Raw genomic sequence first — 15,444 nt, forward strand, 5'->3', positions numbered from 1 at the left:
ACACTGTTTATTGCTGTCCTCAATGTCTTTATTATTTTGTTAAGTCAAGTGGAAACACTTCACCTGAAAGCCATGACCATAATACGTAGGAGTTGGCACATCCAGGGCTTGTAAATCATGAGCTTACGTTGGTCCGACTCTACATATAACCTCCCCCAAAACACCAACACACTTTAAATACATAATTTTGCTTGCCATCGCCTGCATGAAGAGACCCTTGTAGGAATATTCAGGGAAAGAAATTAGGCCTTTTTTCTTCTTCTTTAAAACCTTTTTTTTTAATTACATCCTAACCTCGTACTTCCTGAGACTGATTAAGATTGCTATTATTATCAGTAATTGTGAATGACAGTGTTGTTAAATAAGACGGCGTGGAAGAACCACAAATCCGTACGCGGTCGAGGAAAACTGTGCCGCCCGCCAAGTCTGGCATTTAGAACCGATGCCATCCGATCTAAGATTTAAGTTCAGCGTTTCCACGTTGACCTTTTTACAGCTGAATCAAGATGCGATTGTTTAAGAATTGTCTCTCGCGTGCTGAGGGAAGAATTTTATGTCGGGCGGAAAAAGCTGAAGCGCCATTGACCCGTGATCCTGATACCATGGCATCCAAGCCGCTCTGCTCAACACGGCGTTTATAACGACGCTTACACTCTCTGCCTGTTGGCATTCCTGTCCTTCAAATGTCCTCAGATGTTACTGACATCTTGGAAAGTCCCAACAACCACGTCATCCTTTACGTTAGCTGCAGCCCGAGGCCATTATTTTTGTCTTTGCCTGCCCAGCTGTTGCACCTAACTCTTACTAATTTCCTTTTGACATTTCAAAAGTTTCTATGTAATTAGCTTGACCATTGAATGGAAACCTTTACGCACACACTCAAACCCCGGGCAGTAAATCGAAGATACTCTTGAACATCTCAACCTTTTCCAGACGGAGGTTGGTCGGGGGAGGTATTTAGGATCAGGAGGGGTCTTGAGCAAACACAAAAGCCCATAATGGCACCTGAGCTGGGGGGGGTTCTTCTCTCTATAGTGATTTATTGGCGGCTGACCTTGCACATCTGTCTGGGAGTCACTGTCCGCTCCTTCCTTTCAATGCCAGTCTCTCCCTCATCAAAGGATTGGAGGTATGGCAAAGAGAGTATGAAAACACTGCACCCGCTTGTGGGTAAATGACTTCTTGCACTTCTGTCCCCGCGAGGACTCTTTGCTGTATAAAGCTATAGATCTGCAAATCGCATCGCATTTCTATCTCTCGGGTCCAGCTTCTCCTCTACCGTTGCTCATATTTGCTGCGCACACATTTTCAAACACTTAACTCACACTTTTATTGTGCCAATTCCATATAATAAAGGTGTAAAAATGATGTCACATTTCCACATCAAAATGTCTGAAGTGGACGAGACCCATGTTATTCATTTTGTTGAGTTGTGTACGTTTATTTTCCCCAAATGTTTCCAAGAATTTTTCTAACCTCCAAAGATGGAGTCATTTTATATTTATTTTGGTTTCATGTCCGCTTTGAACATGCGTCAGGGTTGTCAGCAGAAGTTGTCATAAATATAATTTAATGATCCAGTTTTAAGCCACATTTTTACGCTGCACTTTTTAGTTATTTTGAACCATATATTTTAACCTGATGTTTTGTTGTCGGACGTCTGGTCTGAGGAAACAAGCTGAGTAAGCGTTTGCCGCCCCTCAGCTCGAAGCCCCTCCGGGACGTCCCTTTGCCACCGAACACTGAAACTGCTTGTTCAGTGTTTCACCGGTTTGAATCACTGTTGATTAAAACCTCCTCTCCAAAAACAAACGGACCGTTTGACCTCTTCGGATAATTCGGCTCCTAGTGAAAACGCCTAAATCTCAAAATTATTCGTTAAACACGCTGAGTAAATCTGAGGGCAATGGTTGTGGAAAAAAACAACTCCCATGAGCCCACGCTGCTTCATAATGCCACCAACAGCGTCTTTTGTTTAAGAGACCGCTAGCGGCCTGTTCGCCCTTACTCGATGGTATACATTGACGAGATGACAATGATCAACACGGAGGGCTGCGGTTTCACGGTCCACGTCTCCGTCCCCCGGCGATAACGGCTGTTCTTTTTAATCGGATTGCTTGAACTAGATCATTTGGAACCTCGTGAATAGCTTCTCAGCCGAATGATGTGCGCGATCCCAGACAGTTCAAACAGGACTAAACTTCTAATCACTGACCATAGCTGCTGTCAGATTTCACCTGCACTCAGCCCCTTATCCCTTCATGTTAAGCCCACTTAAGTATTTAAATCCGGCCTGGGCTTTTAACAGCTTACTAACAGGCTTGTCCCGACAGACTCCTGCCATCTGAGGAATACAGCAAACAAGTTTCACTTGATGAAAGGGGCTTAAACCATGAAGTAAGCATGTGATGGGTGGTGTTATCTTGGAAGCTCTGTTCAAAAAGACATCCGCACAGCACTGATTTTAAAGACCCCGTGTGTTGCTGCTAGTTGCCATGCAACCTGCAATGACCCTTACTTGTGGCAGCGTCTGCAAATGCAATCAAGTAGCATCAGCGTCATTTTTCATGAGATGTTTATATTATTTTGTCTACCCCCTCTAGACTTAAATTCAAATCATACACAGGGGATTATATGGATCACTCACTGTCGCCTGCAGCAATGTGTTGTATCACAATGATGAATGAGCTTGGGGTTGAGAGAATATTTGATCGGGAATGTCGGCTAATGGTACATTTAAGAATGTATGAATACAGACCTGTGATTGAGTTCCCCCCCCTCCCCTGCCACGTGAACTTGTACTCACGTGAGGACATGTTCAAGACAGGGACCACTGGTTGCATTAGTAGCCCCTTGGGTTTCAACCGTGCCCCTCTCTCACATGTGTTCATTCTCTTGAGTTTTAACGAGTAGGTTGCTCTCTTTGAGGGGAGTAACAAAAGGGTAATGCATCTAACCGTCTGTCCCTTGTGATCTCCGTGTGTTTTCCCCCCAGGGTTGTCAGCGCATCGTTGAGGACTGGCAAAGGATCCTGATGGTCAGATCGCTCGTCATCAGCCCCCACGAGGACATGAGGACTTGGCTGAAGTATGCCAGCCTCTGTGGCAGGAGCGGACGCCTGGTCAGTACATTGACGTATTTGCACAAAGCCCCTCACTAGTCTCTCATCGGATCCCCGATCGTGCATGATTACGGTCCCATAACATTGAGACGGAATAAATCAGCGTTGATTAAATCTGACTTGTCAAATGGAAAAAGGTAAGTTGAGCTGTGACACAGTTAAGTGCAAACATTAGCCGCAGCCATGAAAGTTAACTTAATTTCAACCTGTTTTAGGTTGGCGCTGATGAACGTAACACAGCACCCTCAATCACACTGTTTAGAAATCTGAACCGGCGTATCTGCACAATTAAAGTGGGGCGACTTTCCTTCCTTTACCTCACTGTTGTTCTAATTGATTGCAAGGGATGGCAGACAATCGGCCAATTTTTTCTCGCGCGACTTTGCGTTTAAGCACGCGCACGGAAAATGCCCCCATGTGATTGGCCAGCGTCAAACGTAGCAGGAAATGTGATTACGAGGGGTTGGAAAAAAATGTCACTTAAAGTTTTCTGTCTTCACAACATCTTTTACACTTCCGCATGCTCGGACTTGATTTGTTGTACTCTTTTAGAAAACAAACGTCATCAATCATGGTAGAAGTTTAATTAAAAACCTCCTGGGTTTGAATTAAACTATAAACCGCCTAGTGATTAATTTGCTTCTGTTGCCCTCTTCATCCCACCAGGCACTGGCCCATAAGACCCTGGTGCTCCTTCTGGGCGTCGACCCCTCCAAGCAACTTGATCACCCGCTGCCCACGGCCCACCCGCACGTCACCTACGCTTACATGAAGTACATGTGGAAGAGTGCCCGCAAGGTAGGAGCAAACACACCTGTTGTGTTGAGTCGATGATGAATAATTCCAATGTTGTCAATTTCACTTTAATGCTGATATATTAATCATATATCAGAATCATGTGTGTATACATGCACAGACTGCACCACAGACACGAGATAGGTTGACAGTATGTACACTGTTAACATCATGCTCGCTTTTGACAAATATTGATCTCATATTACTTGACCAAAGAGGAAGTCCCTTTTTAAGATAAACCCCACAGGGAAACACGTTCGCTTCTCAAGAGTTCTGATGGTCTTTGCTGCTTTATGGAAGTTTTTAGGGCAACACGAGGCAACAATCAAGAGTTTCACAATTTCCAGATTGGGAGGGTTTAAATCAATGCCTCGATAATGACATGAACAGCTTATTAATGGACATTTTGCGAGGGAACCAGCCTGAGAAACGTTAACACCAACAAACAACATCCGTAAAATGTAAAATGCAACCAGTCTCGTGATTATTTCATCACGATTAATGAATGCGTCCCCCGAGGATCGCGAAGAAGTGTTTTATGATCATTAAAAATGATTGAGCTTAAAAAAAGGTTCCTATTACTACTATTACGTATTTTGTGTATTGTGTTTTATTTATGTAACCGTAACCATAGAAAGCCTACTTGTTTAAAAAAAAAAAAAATAAGAAGAAGAAGCTTGTACTAAATGATAAACTTGAAGCATAACATTGGGAAGTTTTTTTTCAAACTGAATCCAAAAAAGACCACTGGCAATTTTTTTTTTTCAAGGTCGTTTCAGTCCCTCCTAGACACATGCACACATGCACAGTGCTGAAATCATGGAAACTCTCAATAATAAGGCCTGTGCCAAAAAAATGAAAAGCCATGGCGTAAATAAGTCTAATGATCTTCATCCTTTTTGCAATATAACCTCCATAGTGTGTAAAACAACTGAACGACTTTTGGCCGGCCGCGTGACCGGCACTGTGGGCACTGTGCTGGATCGGCTCCAGTTCAAGGGCGACGGAGGCCCGGGCGACGCCGCGCTGACTCAAAACACCTCATGCGTCCTGAAGGGGATGCCAGGGTTCTATTCGTGGATTCTCGCTCAGCTTCTAACTCAGTAAAAGGCTCATTGATCTCCACATCAATGCAGGGTTGGTTCTCTGGATCAGAGACTTTCTCTCCTGCCGCCCACAGAGGGTCGGTGGCAGGCGGGAGGGAGCATGTCACACTGTGAGCTCGGGCTGCCCTCAAGGCTGTGTTCTTCCTCCTGTGCTCGTCTCTTTTTTTATGATCAATGAGAATTGTTTTAGATTGTTTTAAGTATGCTGATGACGTGGGCCCTCTGCTAATCACGGACCTGCCGAGGTGTTGCCGGAGATCTGGTCCACATTGAAGCCCTTTCAAACATGGGGGTCGCATTAGTCAGCTAGAAATCAATGTGGCCAAAGACGAAAGAATGAACAACGTGCAATACAAAACGCCGAACTTAACACGTGTTGAAACTATGGACATTTTGTACATTTCTGAGTGGCTTCATCAATGAGGCCTCTCACAAATTTAATTTCACTTCATCTGACACTCTTACTGTGCACTCATAGAGCCTCTTTTATTGTGAACTGTCAAACCAGCAGTGGTGTTTGCGCCTGTGCTTGTGAGCTATAACAATTCCATGAGCACATTTCAGTTGTAAAAGATATAAACCAACTCAAACCTCAAATCAAATTTCACTTAATGTCCCATCAGCGCTGTCTGAGAGGGCCAAACTGCCGGCACATGGTCTGGTGTGAATCAGCTATGTATATATATATATATATACACTGTGCATATATCACCAAGTACAATTTAAGTTCTCATAAAAGTTTTTGTGAGTAAAATCGCTGCACGTGAACATGACTTTATTCCTTCGTTTATGGTTTATTCCAGAGGGGCAGATGCGTCATGCTGCACACAGACAAACTAAGACAGATATCAGATGCGAGTATCAGAGCTCACTGAAGCAGAGCAGTAACCATGGCGACTGGCACGCACTTTCTCTAGTCACCTCACTTTGCACATTTGTGTGGAAACGAAGCCAGTGACGGCTCTCGTACGATCACGCCAAATCCTCATTATCAGCCCTAATCATAATGCCATGAGAAAAAAGAAAAAGAGAAACAATTGTGCACATCTATCAAATATATTACTATATTCAAATATATTTTTTAAAAATTGTGAATTCCACTGATTGGAAGCACTCAGTCTTATTGCTGTAAACATATAAATGGTGCACAATAGCTACTCTATTCACCGACTGATCAGCCGACTCCCATCTATGCATCCACATTCAGTAAGTGCTCTGCATTGACCCTTTTATGGAACCAGCTGCGCATATACAGGAGGATTTGTGAATTATAAAAGGGAACTTGCGTGGCGGCAGACGTGCACAAGGTTTTTTATGAACCAGAATATGTTTTGGCATACGTGCATTTCCTCCTTTTTGAGCGTACGTTAACATTTAGTGTGGCTCCTACGCACTGTTTTAAGTGAGACCCTTGGACTCACTTCTGATTTATTGTATTGTGATTTGCAAGTGTTTCTCTGATTTCACAGATCTGACATCGTTACAATAGTTCAGGAACTCCTGGCCCCAACTAAAAGTGTGGACTTTAGCTAAATTTAGAATCCTGTAGCAACTTGCAAAAAGCTCAGTGTTTTGTAACTTCTCAGAGCTTTGAAATCTTCCCTATGAAAAGCCGGGGTCGATCAGTAAAACCAACTCAGCTGTTAACTGGAAATCAATATTGTTGTTACTCTTTTGTATCGGCAGCAACGGTGGATGAAGTAAGCCCCACTTCACATAAGCACTAATAATAATAAATGTAAATGTTTGTTCTGAACGAGTTGTGCTTTCTGTGGCTAAAAACAGCTGCCAAAAACCTGCGGTCGCCGAACAACAGACTGGAGGTTGGCACGCATGTCACCACGGCAGCCTGGGATTGAACGGCTCTGCCCTGTGCCATTTGTCTACAACGCACACACACACTCTCATACAGTGTGTGTGTATATATACACACACACACACACACCGGTATTGCCAGGTGTTGCAATAGTGTTCTCATTTGGGGACTTAGGTAAGTGTGAGCATAAGCGTTGCTGTTGCTCGGGCCAGCTGCACTGCTCCCCAGAAAAATCTGAATATATTAAAACACACACCACACGCACACACACGTCTGGAGCACGGTGCTCCTGGGTGAAATGATGCAGTCGTCCTGGCTGTAATACAGGTTTGAGTAACAAGAAACAGTGTAACCATGACCGCAGAGGATCTTCCCCGAGTCCAGCAACACTGATAAGAACAGAATGCAGCTTGCTGTCCAGCATCAAGCTGACCGCCGGCTCTGCAGGAGCAGGAAGATGACGATAACAGACGGACATTTATCGAGTGTGACAACTTAGTGTCCTCGTCAATTTAGCACCGTCTGTTCACAAACCAAAACACCACGGACGAGCGTTTTTACTCTCCGTGACGCCTTACCTGCCTTTTTTTGGTTCTGTGTGTCCCTCCAGATTGATGCCTTCCAGCACATGCAGCACTTTGTACAAGGGATGCAGCAGCAAGCCCAGCACGCCATCGCTGCCGAGGACCAGCAGCACAAGCAGGAGCTCCACAAACTGATGGCCAGGTCTGCCCTTTTTTTTATTTTTACTGAAAGCACCACAGCAGCAGTTCAACACCGAATGAGCCCTTTTTTCGGCAGGTCACGGTAGGAGAAGCACAGGTGTGAATGGCGACACACAACAGAGCAGAGCCGTCGTTAACATTATTAGTAACACCTGTGCTTTTCGTACTACAGTACGTCAAACTGTCTGCTGAAAAACAAAATATTAACCCTTGGTGGATATCAAGTGTCTATACACCCGTACAGACAGTTTCAGTTTTTATTGATGGATGTGCGGAAGTCCTGAGGGGGAAGTAGGACCTTTTTTGTGAAGCAAGTTTTTGTATACATTTTTGTTGCGATAATTTAGTTCATTTTTTAAGTCTGTGTAATTGTAATACTAATTTTGGCCACAAGAGGCTCAAGTGCTCTCCTACCCCATGTTCTAACCAGGACTAGAAGCATTCATATTGAGGTTAATTTTAATTTGCATAACTTGTTAATGCAAGATATGTGTTCCCTTGTGTTTAGAGTGCATGGAGAATTTAAAGTTCACCTGGAAGAAGACATGAACGCTTTCAGTCACCAGGCAAAACTTTTTTAATAAATAAAAGCATTAGCCACACCCGTTTACTGGAGAAAACACGGAACTTAGAAAGATTGTCCTGATTTATCCTGATTCCTTATTCTTTATTTTTCACTCATACTTTAGTCATAAACACAGGAGTTAAAACTGATTCAGATCAGACTTGGAAAGCGGGCCACCATTTAGGGATGACCTGAAATGCAGATATTGCTCCAGACATGTTTCAGTGTAATTTGATTAAAATAAAACCCGCAAAACAAATGACGTTGTGGTGTCATTAGCTGTGATCTCAAAGGCTCAATCCAAAAAGTCCAGAACTTAATTCAGTAGACTGTTATGGAAAGAGATGATGATTCACTAACTCAAGTTTTACATTACCAGAAAGTATTTTTGATGGGAGAATTTCTTCACTCTTCATCCAGGCAGAGACTAATGAATACCACCTGCACATTCTTGTGGTCGCAGGCATTTAAACGGAACCGAGGGACATCGACAAACTATGTTGCCGTTGAGTAAACACGAGCCGGAGATCAGTCGGAGGGCAGCATGGGCCGGTGGAGTTTGTGAATGTAGACAAAAGACTGAGAAACTCCTTTTCAGAGAGCATCGGTTTGTGAGATAGCGAGCCGAGCTCGGCACCTGCTGCCTTCATCTGCTGAGCTCACGAAGAACAGTCGAAGAACAGAAAGGAAAAGTGAGAATAGTAATATTACAAGACGGCAGGCAGCTGGGTTCCTGTTACAGAGGGACGGGAGCGATGCTGAAACTAATATGTTGCGGCCTTACATGTAAAGTCATTACATGTAACCATTAATCAATAAGATTTAAACCATCGAGTGCCCAATGTGTCGTCATGCATTTAGATAGGGGTTCATTAAATGTCAGATGTACCTCCGTACACCCACTCCAGCACGCCGGAGGGAACTCAAAGCGGCTGAAGTCAGTTAAAGGGAGCCCCGCGCTGTACACACACAGGGTCGCGTACAGTGCGCTCTGCTTCCCTTCCATGAGTGCGACCCAACGTGTCTTAGCTGTGGTCTTTTCCGACGTTGCACCCCGGTTGGCAGTTTGTCCCCACACAGCTACTTATCTACAAACATGGGGGTATTAAAAACGTGTCGGGGTGTGCCGTGTCTGCGGCCTTCAGCTCCCCCCACTGGGTGTTCGCCTAGCAGATCTGGCACAGACTTGGCACCTCTCCACGATGATCGCCCTGTCCGCACTGCGGGATAAGAAGCTGTTTGGAGTTTCGAGCAGTTGTCAACACAACACCGGGGGTTGTTTTTTTTTTCCTCCTTTTATTATTTAAACTTGACATTCAAATAGCTACCATGTGTTCTCAAGATGCAGATTTGTGGGGATTAGAGAATGGAAAGTTTTGTATTCCCCCAAAATTGCCGGGAATGACTTCAAAGGCTTAAAGAAGTAGTTTGCATGCTCTTTGTGGACTAATGAAAATATTTGAAGGAGCATGAGCTGCCTCATTAAGGTTTGATAGTTGTTGTGGTTGTATCGTGTTGGTCAAACGACTCAAAACAAGTACAAGGCGTGACCTGGGAGCAGACAGGTATAATCCTATCCTACGTACAGTAAATCATACAGTAGCCTCATCTGGTCTTGTGCACAAACACACGCCAGTCATGTGCACCCTCCCATCTCATAAATCATACATGGCAACACACACAAGCGTGACAGCAGGCAGAAGAATCCTTCTTGTTTTTCTTCTTCCCCACTTTTGCATCGTCCAGACCGTGACGCTCGTCTGTCTGAGGAATGCTCGTTGAGGAAAACACCTGTATAATGTCAGTCGGGACGGGTGCGCTCCAGACGTGCTGACACACTTTCATGAATACAGGTCGGCCGAGTGGTATGGAGCACACCTGGACCGCTCAGTCAGGCGCTTCTCGTCTCTCTTCCCCCCCCCCCCCCCCCCCCCCCCCCCCCTCCGAGGAATCCAGTGGAATTTCAGCGGCGCTTTACTCGAGATCATCGACCCTTCCCGTCACCGTTCTAAATAAACATGTTGTTCCAACGTCCCCATCCTTCCCCACAAAAAAAGTTTGCCTGTGCTGAACCCAAACTGTGCACCTCGCATGGAAAAGCACTTGGAGGCGTAATCCCGGAAAGACTCATTGGAGGTGCTCTGCGACCGAGATTCACACTGCTGGTGGATACAGCGCTGCCCAGCTGCTCAGTTTAGTGTAGCTGTATGTGAATTATACATCCTGACACTAGCCTAGTTTTTGTTTTTGTGTGTGTGTGTGTGTGCTTGGTGACGGATAGGAGTCGAGTCCTCCTCAGAGATGCCACAAAGCTCACAGTCGGGTTAAATTAAAGGAGAAAAATGTTGGATGATTAAAAAATCTCCGGCTGTGATCCCAGAACCGTTCAGCAGATAAACACACCTGCATTGTATTTCTTCATAATCATTGAATTAGTTGTTGCTGCAAAGCTTCTAGAAACAGCATTGTCCTCTGACCTCGGCAACTTGTATTGTCTCAAAATAGGTCAAATGTCAGTAAGTGGGTTCATTATTTATAGAATGGAGGCTTGTCATAGGAGGGTCACTGGTCGGGCGCCACTTCATTGTCAGCATGCAGTTTTTTATAAATGTTGGCGTGGAAGGCAATCAATCTATACGTAAGGGCATTTAAATGAACGTGTCTTTCTGTTCCCCCCCTTTCCTTTTATGTAGGTGTTTCTTGAAGCTGGGGGAGTGGCAGCTCAGCCTGCAGGGCATCAACGAGAGCACCATCCCCAAGGTTCTGCAGTATTACAGCCATTCCACTGAGCATGACCGCAACTGGTACAAGGTCAGCATCTCCCTTTTAACTCTAACCTTTCCCTTTTGTCTTCTCCCTTGACACACTTAAATCCCAGCTGTGTCAGCGGGAGGTTGCCCACCAGTAAAACTTTGGAACCCATTTTATCGCCCTCTGACCAAACATGTCATGCCTTCAGGTTGTTGATACTTGTGGTGCTTGTCTGTTGCTATATGAGGTTGCGAACACCTCCGCCTTCTCTTGGTCAAGCCTGTGCTGTAAGCTACAGCAATGCCACTATAACCACATACCCCTCTCCCCATCCATCATCACCAACTTATATGTTTGCATGAGAATAATTACAGCGCCCCCTTCCAGGAGATATCTGTCCCCCAGTAAACTGGAAAATGACATCGTGCACAAACATGCAAGTCGTTTGCAGTCGTCGCCACTTCTTATCCGGTTTCACTGAGTGTGTGTCGTCTCTCCTGCAGGCCTGGCACGCCTGGGCGGTGATGAACTTTGAGGCGGTGCTCCACTACAAACACCAGAACCAAGGACGGGACGAGCTGCGACACATTGGCGCCGCCAGTGCCAACAGCGAGGCCAGCAACAGCGACAGCGAGGTCGACAGCACCGACCACAGTCCTGTGCCCTCGCCGGGACAGAAGAAGGGCAACGAGGTGAGTTCGTAGAGAGTTAAGCCCTCTTCACACCCGTCCACAGCTCATGCCGCGCTCTTCTCCTCTCCCAGTCAAGGTAGTAACAATCAGGCAGAAAGCATCATTTTTGCAAAATCAAGTTAATTTCTGCCCCCAGTAATCAACTCATGATTTTGCCCAGGACTCTGCTATTCCCCACAAATGCTCTGCACCTGTACAATATGCTCTCATTAATAGCTTCTTGTCTTGCATATAGCATATGCTGTGTGGTGAGCCTCCTCAGGACATCTCGAAGACGCTGCTCCTGTACACGGTTCCCGCCGTTCAAGGTTTCTTCCGCTCCATTTCCCTCTCCCGAGGCAATAACCTGCAGGACACACTCAGGTGAGCTAAGTGAAGCGCGAACAGCACCCATGTTCAAGGACCCCCCCCCCACCAAAAAAAGGACCCCCACCAAAAAGCAGAAGTGGTGTGTGAGGATAGGAGGACCTCTAGTGGTTTTGTTGTGATTGCACCTTGTCATGAGCCTGTATAACTCGGCGCTTCTTTTTTTTCTTTTTTTCACTGTTCAGGGTTCTGACTCTGTGGTTCGACTACGGCCATTGGCCTGAAGTGAACGAAGCCCTGGTGGAGGGTATCAAGACCATTCAAATAGACACCTGGCTACAGGTAACACACACACACACACACACACACACACACAGAGTTAGCCTAGAGATAAAGTAGTGTGTTAAAGGAATCCCTATGAACGACGCATTAAGGTTTGGACAGGGCAAAAAAGGTGTCTCTGGCACGTCTCCTAAGCGTTGAACTTGACTTCCAAAAGAAAATATATATTTTAAAGCCGTGTCACTGAGGTTTTATTCCATTATGCCTCTACCTGTGCAGGTGATCCCTCAGCTCATCGCTCGAATTGACACTCCTCGAGCCCTGGTGGGTCGCCTCATCCACCAGCTGCTCACGGACATCGGGCGGTATCATCCCCAAGTAAGTCTGCTCGCACTGCCGCCGTTTCAGAACAGAAGCACGAACGCAACCTTTTGTGGCAACTTACAGCAGCACTGTTCCCCTCCAGGCCTTGATCTACCCGCTAACGGTGGCCTCCAAGTCCACCACCACGGCCCGCCACAATGCTGCTAACAAGATCTTGAAGAACATGTGCGAGCACTGCAACGCTCTGGTTCAGCAGGCCATCATGGTAAAGACATTGAATTATTGCTGATAATCATTACTCGATAGTCATCTTCATCCTTTTTTTTTTTAGAAAAGGTCTGTTCTTGAGGGTCAAACTTCTCTGTTTTGTCCCTGCAGAATAAATCTTCTTCTCCATTTTCAGTAGCTGTGGATCAATGAACCTACAATGTGTTTTGTTTACTTATGCTGACATGAGTTATCGACTTTAGAACAAGATCCCCTCCTCGTCGTCAAAAGTGTATTTGGTCCCAGCATGAGAGATGTGCATCAATCAGAACATCTGAACTTCTGCCCCTACTGTGCACTGTTCAGTAGAACGAATGAAAGAATGTCAATAATATCCACACAGACCAGAGGCCTGCTATCCTATGCCCCTTAGTTTTGAGGGGGAAGTATCAGTCTGCCCGTCTCACGATTCATCTTCCTTCATCCAGGTGAGCGAGGAGCTCATCCGGGTGGCCATCTTGTGGCACGAGATGTGGCACGAGGGCCTCGAGGAGGCGTCGCGTCTTTACTTCGGCGAGCGCAACGTCAAGGGCATGTTTGCTGTGCTGGAGCCGCTCCATGCCATGATGGAGAGGGGACCGCAGACCCTCAAGGAGACCTCTTTTAACCAGGTGCGTGCCATCTTCGATCGGGGTTGACGTGCCTCTGCATGTCCATTTTAAAAAGAACGACAACGAAGTAAAAGGAGTTTCTTTTAAATCTCTTGTCATCGAAACTCTAATACAAATGCACTGAAAGGGCCGTTGAGTTCTGAAATTGAATGCTTCGTAAAGTGAATGCGCTTCAATTAAATCCGTTTGTGAAGATTTGTTTTCACAAAGTGTAAAAAGCATGCGTCATTAACACACTGAGAATCAAAACCGTGTAACAATGCATGAATGTTTTTATAGCCATCGTAAAATGAACTATGTACATGTCAGCGCACAATAAGTGTGAGTTTGTACACAGACGTATTTACTTCACAGCCATAAGTCAGACCAGTGACCTTAGCTCTCAGCGCATGCAGCATCACGTGTTTCCATTCAGACTCCTTTTTCTGATATGCGCTATTAAAAACAAAACAAAAGTACTTACTGAAACCGTGGATTAATCACGTTGGAACAGTGATGTTTAATGCCGTGACATTCAGTTTTATAGTCCCACTTTGGCAAACCATTTCTCATTTAATTGAATGAGTCATTGCACAAGGACAGAGTGTGTTTGTCGCTCTTCATGCCTCAGGCTTACGGCAGGGACTTGATGGAGGCTCAGGACTGGTGCAGGAAGTACATGCGCTCTGGAAACGTGAAGGACCTGACCCAGGCCTGGGACCTCTACTACCATGTGTTCAGACGCATTTCCAAACAGCTGCAACAGGTGAGTGGAGCACTCTCAAAAGCCTCGTTCTAGGATTACAGGATGAACATGGATGTAAAAGTAGCGCTGACTTGTCCATCGGATGTGTTTTGCCCGTTGTGACTCCCCCTTTGTTCTCGTGGCAGGTACATGTGCGCGTGCTGTCTGTAAAGTAAATTTCATTAAACAAGATGCCAAAGTATAGTGGTGAAAGATGAGACGCTGGACGTCAAAGAGGAATGGTAGAGCATTATGGGAAAGCATCGCTCCTTTGAACTGCAGACAGCTCTTTTCTTGATAATTAAACTACCGTTTCCTTCCCCAACGATTTGAATATACTTAGTATCTAAAAGCTCCTACAAACGCTCTCATATCCAAGCCATATGGGTATGCTAATATGGACATTAATATTCTCATAGTGATCTGTATACACACAAGCTTTCTCGTGGCAACGCCGTATCCAGATACACACAGGCTCTTTTTGCAAGTCACGTTGCTAAGTCATGACTGGAGGGCTTAAACTTTATGTACACAGGTGGAATTGTACCGATGGATGTCGTTCCTCGCAGCGCTCATTGCGTCGTTGAAGAACGACATTTCAAGAACGACATTTCAAGAACGACATTTTTCTTCATATAGAAAATGGAGACGGCAATACCGTTTGACATTGACGCGCTGTCGGGGATGCTCCCCGCTTTGACATTACTGTGAGCAGCATGAAATACACGGCGAAATAATACGACGCTGGGAGCATTTTTATTCCCCCTGTGGGCCTTGACATAGAAATAAACTCTCTCTCTCTGCAGGATGCAGCCGAACAGCAGGTTGATGAAGTAACCATACTTTCAACTGCAAAAGCATTGAAATGGATTTAATGCAGTTTAACTCCCCCGATTGAATGCGGACACGCAGAGAGTGCCTTTTATTGATGGAATACATAGACGGTGATGTGCTACAGAATGATTTATTAAAAGTGGCGTATAAACAACTTTTTTCAATTCACACCGTATCTTGGAGACGAGCCCGTGCCTTTTAAAACTGTTGGCAGGAGCTGTTTCACCAGTGCAGGTTGTTTTAGTTGCACAACAAACTAATTGCCTCTTCCTGTGCTAACATCTCCACTTCATCAACGTTCCCCGCAGCTGACTTCCCTGGAGCTACAATATGTGTCTCCAAAGCTGCTGATGTGCCGGGATCTGGAGCTGGCAGTACCAGGCACCTATGACCCCAACCAGCCTATCATCCGCATCCAGTCCATCGCCGCCTCCCTGCAGGTCATCACCTCAAAGCAGCGCCCACGCAAACTCACCATCATGGGTAAGATTAGGAGGAACTTGCATAGGCCTTGTGGCTCCGTAC

The 15,444-nt window shown here is 45.5% G+C and overlaps 1 protein-coding gene across 3 annotated transcripts in view; it reads left to right on the top strand.

Moving 5' to 3' along the window:
• The window catches only part of mtor (mechanistic target of rapamycin kinase), a 73,887-nt gene that overhangs the window by 49,270 nt on the left and 9,173 nt on the right, over positions 1–15,444 (top strand). For all 3 annotated transcript variants that reach the window (XM_034536616.1, XM_034536617.1, XM_034536615.1), the window contains 12 exons: positions 2,996–3,121; positions 3,788–3,919; positions 7,449–7,564; positions 10,822–10,939; positions 11,383–11,571; positions 11,807–11,934; positions 12,123–12,219; positions 12,439–12,537; positions 12,626–12,748; positions 13,179–13,361; positions 13,972–14,106; positions 15,228–15,402. In XM_034536616.1, the coding sequence (XP_034392507.1) occupies positions 2,996–3,121; positions 3,788–3,919; positions 7,449–7,564; positions 10,822–10,939; positions 11,383–11,571; positions 11,807–11,934; positions 12,123–12,219; positions 12,439–12,537; positions 12,626–12,748; positions 13,179–13,361; positions 13,972–14,106; positions 15,228–15,402 (1,621 nt within the window). The remainder of the gene's footprint in view (positions 1–2,995; positions 3,122–3,787; positions 3,920–7,448; positions 7,565–10,821; positions 10,940–11,382; positions 11,572–11,806; positions 11,935–12,122; positions 12,220–12,438; positions 12,538–12,625; positions 12,749–13,178; positions 13,362–13,971; positions 14,107–15,227; positions 15,403–15,444) is intronic.

The sequence above is a fragment of the Cyclopterus lumpus genome, chromosome 7 (genome assembly GCF_009769545.1).
Source record: "Cyclopterus lumpus isolate fCycLum1 chromosome 7, fCycLum1.pri, whole genome shotgun sequence".
Classification (NCBI taxonomy): Eukaryota; Metazoa; Chordata; class Actinopteri; order Perciformes; family Cyclopteridae; genus Cyclopterus; species Cyclopterus lumpus.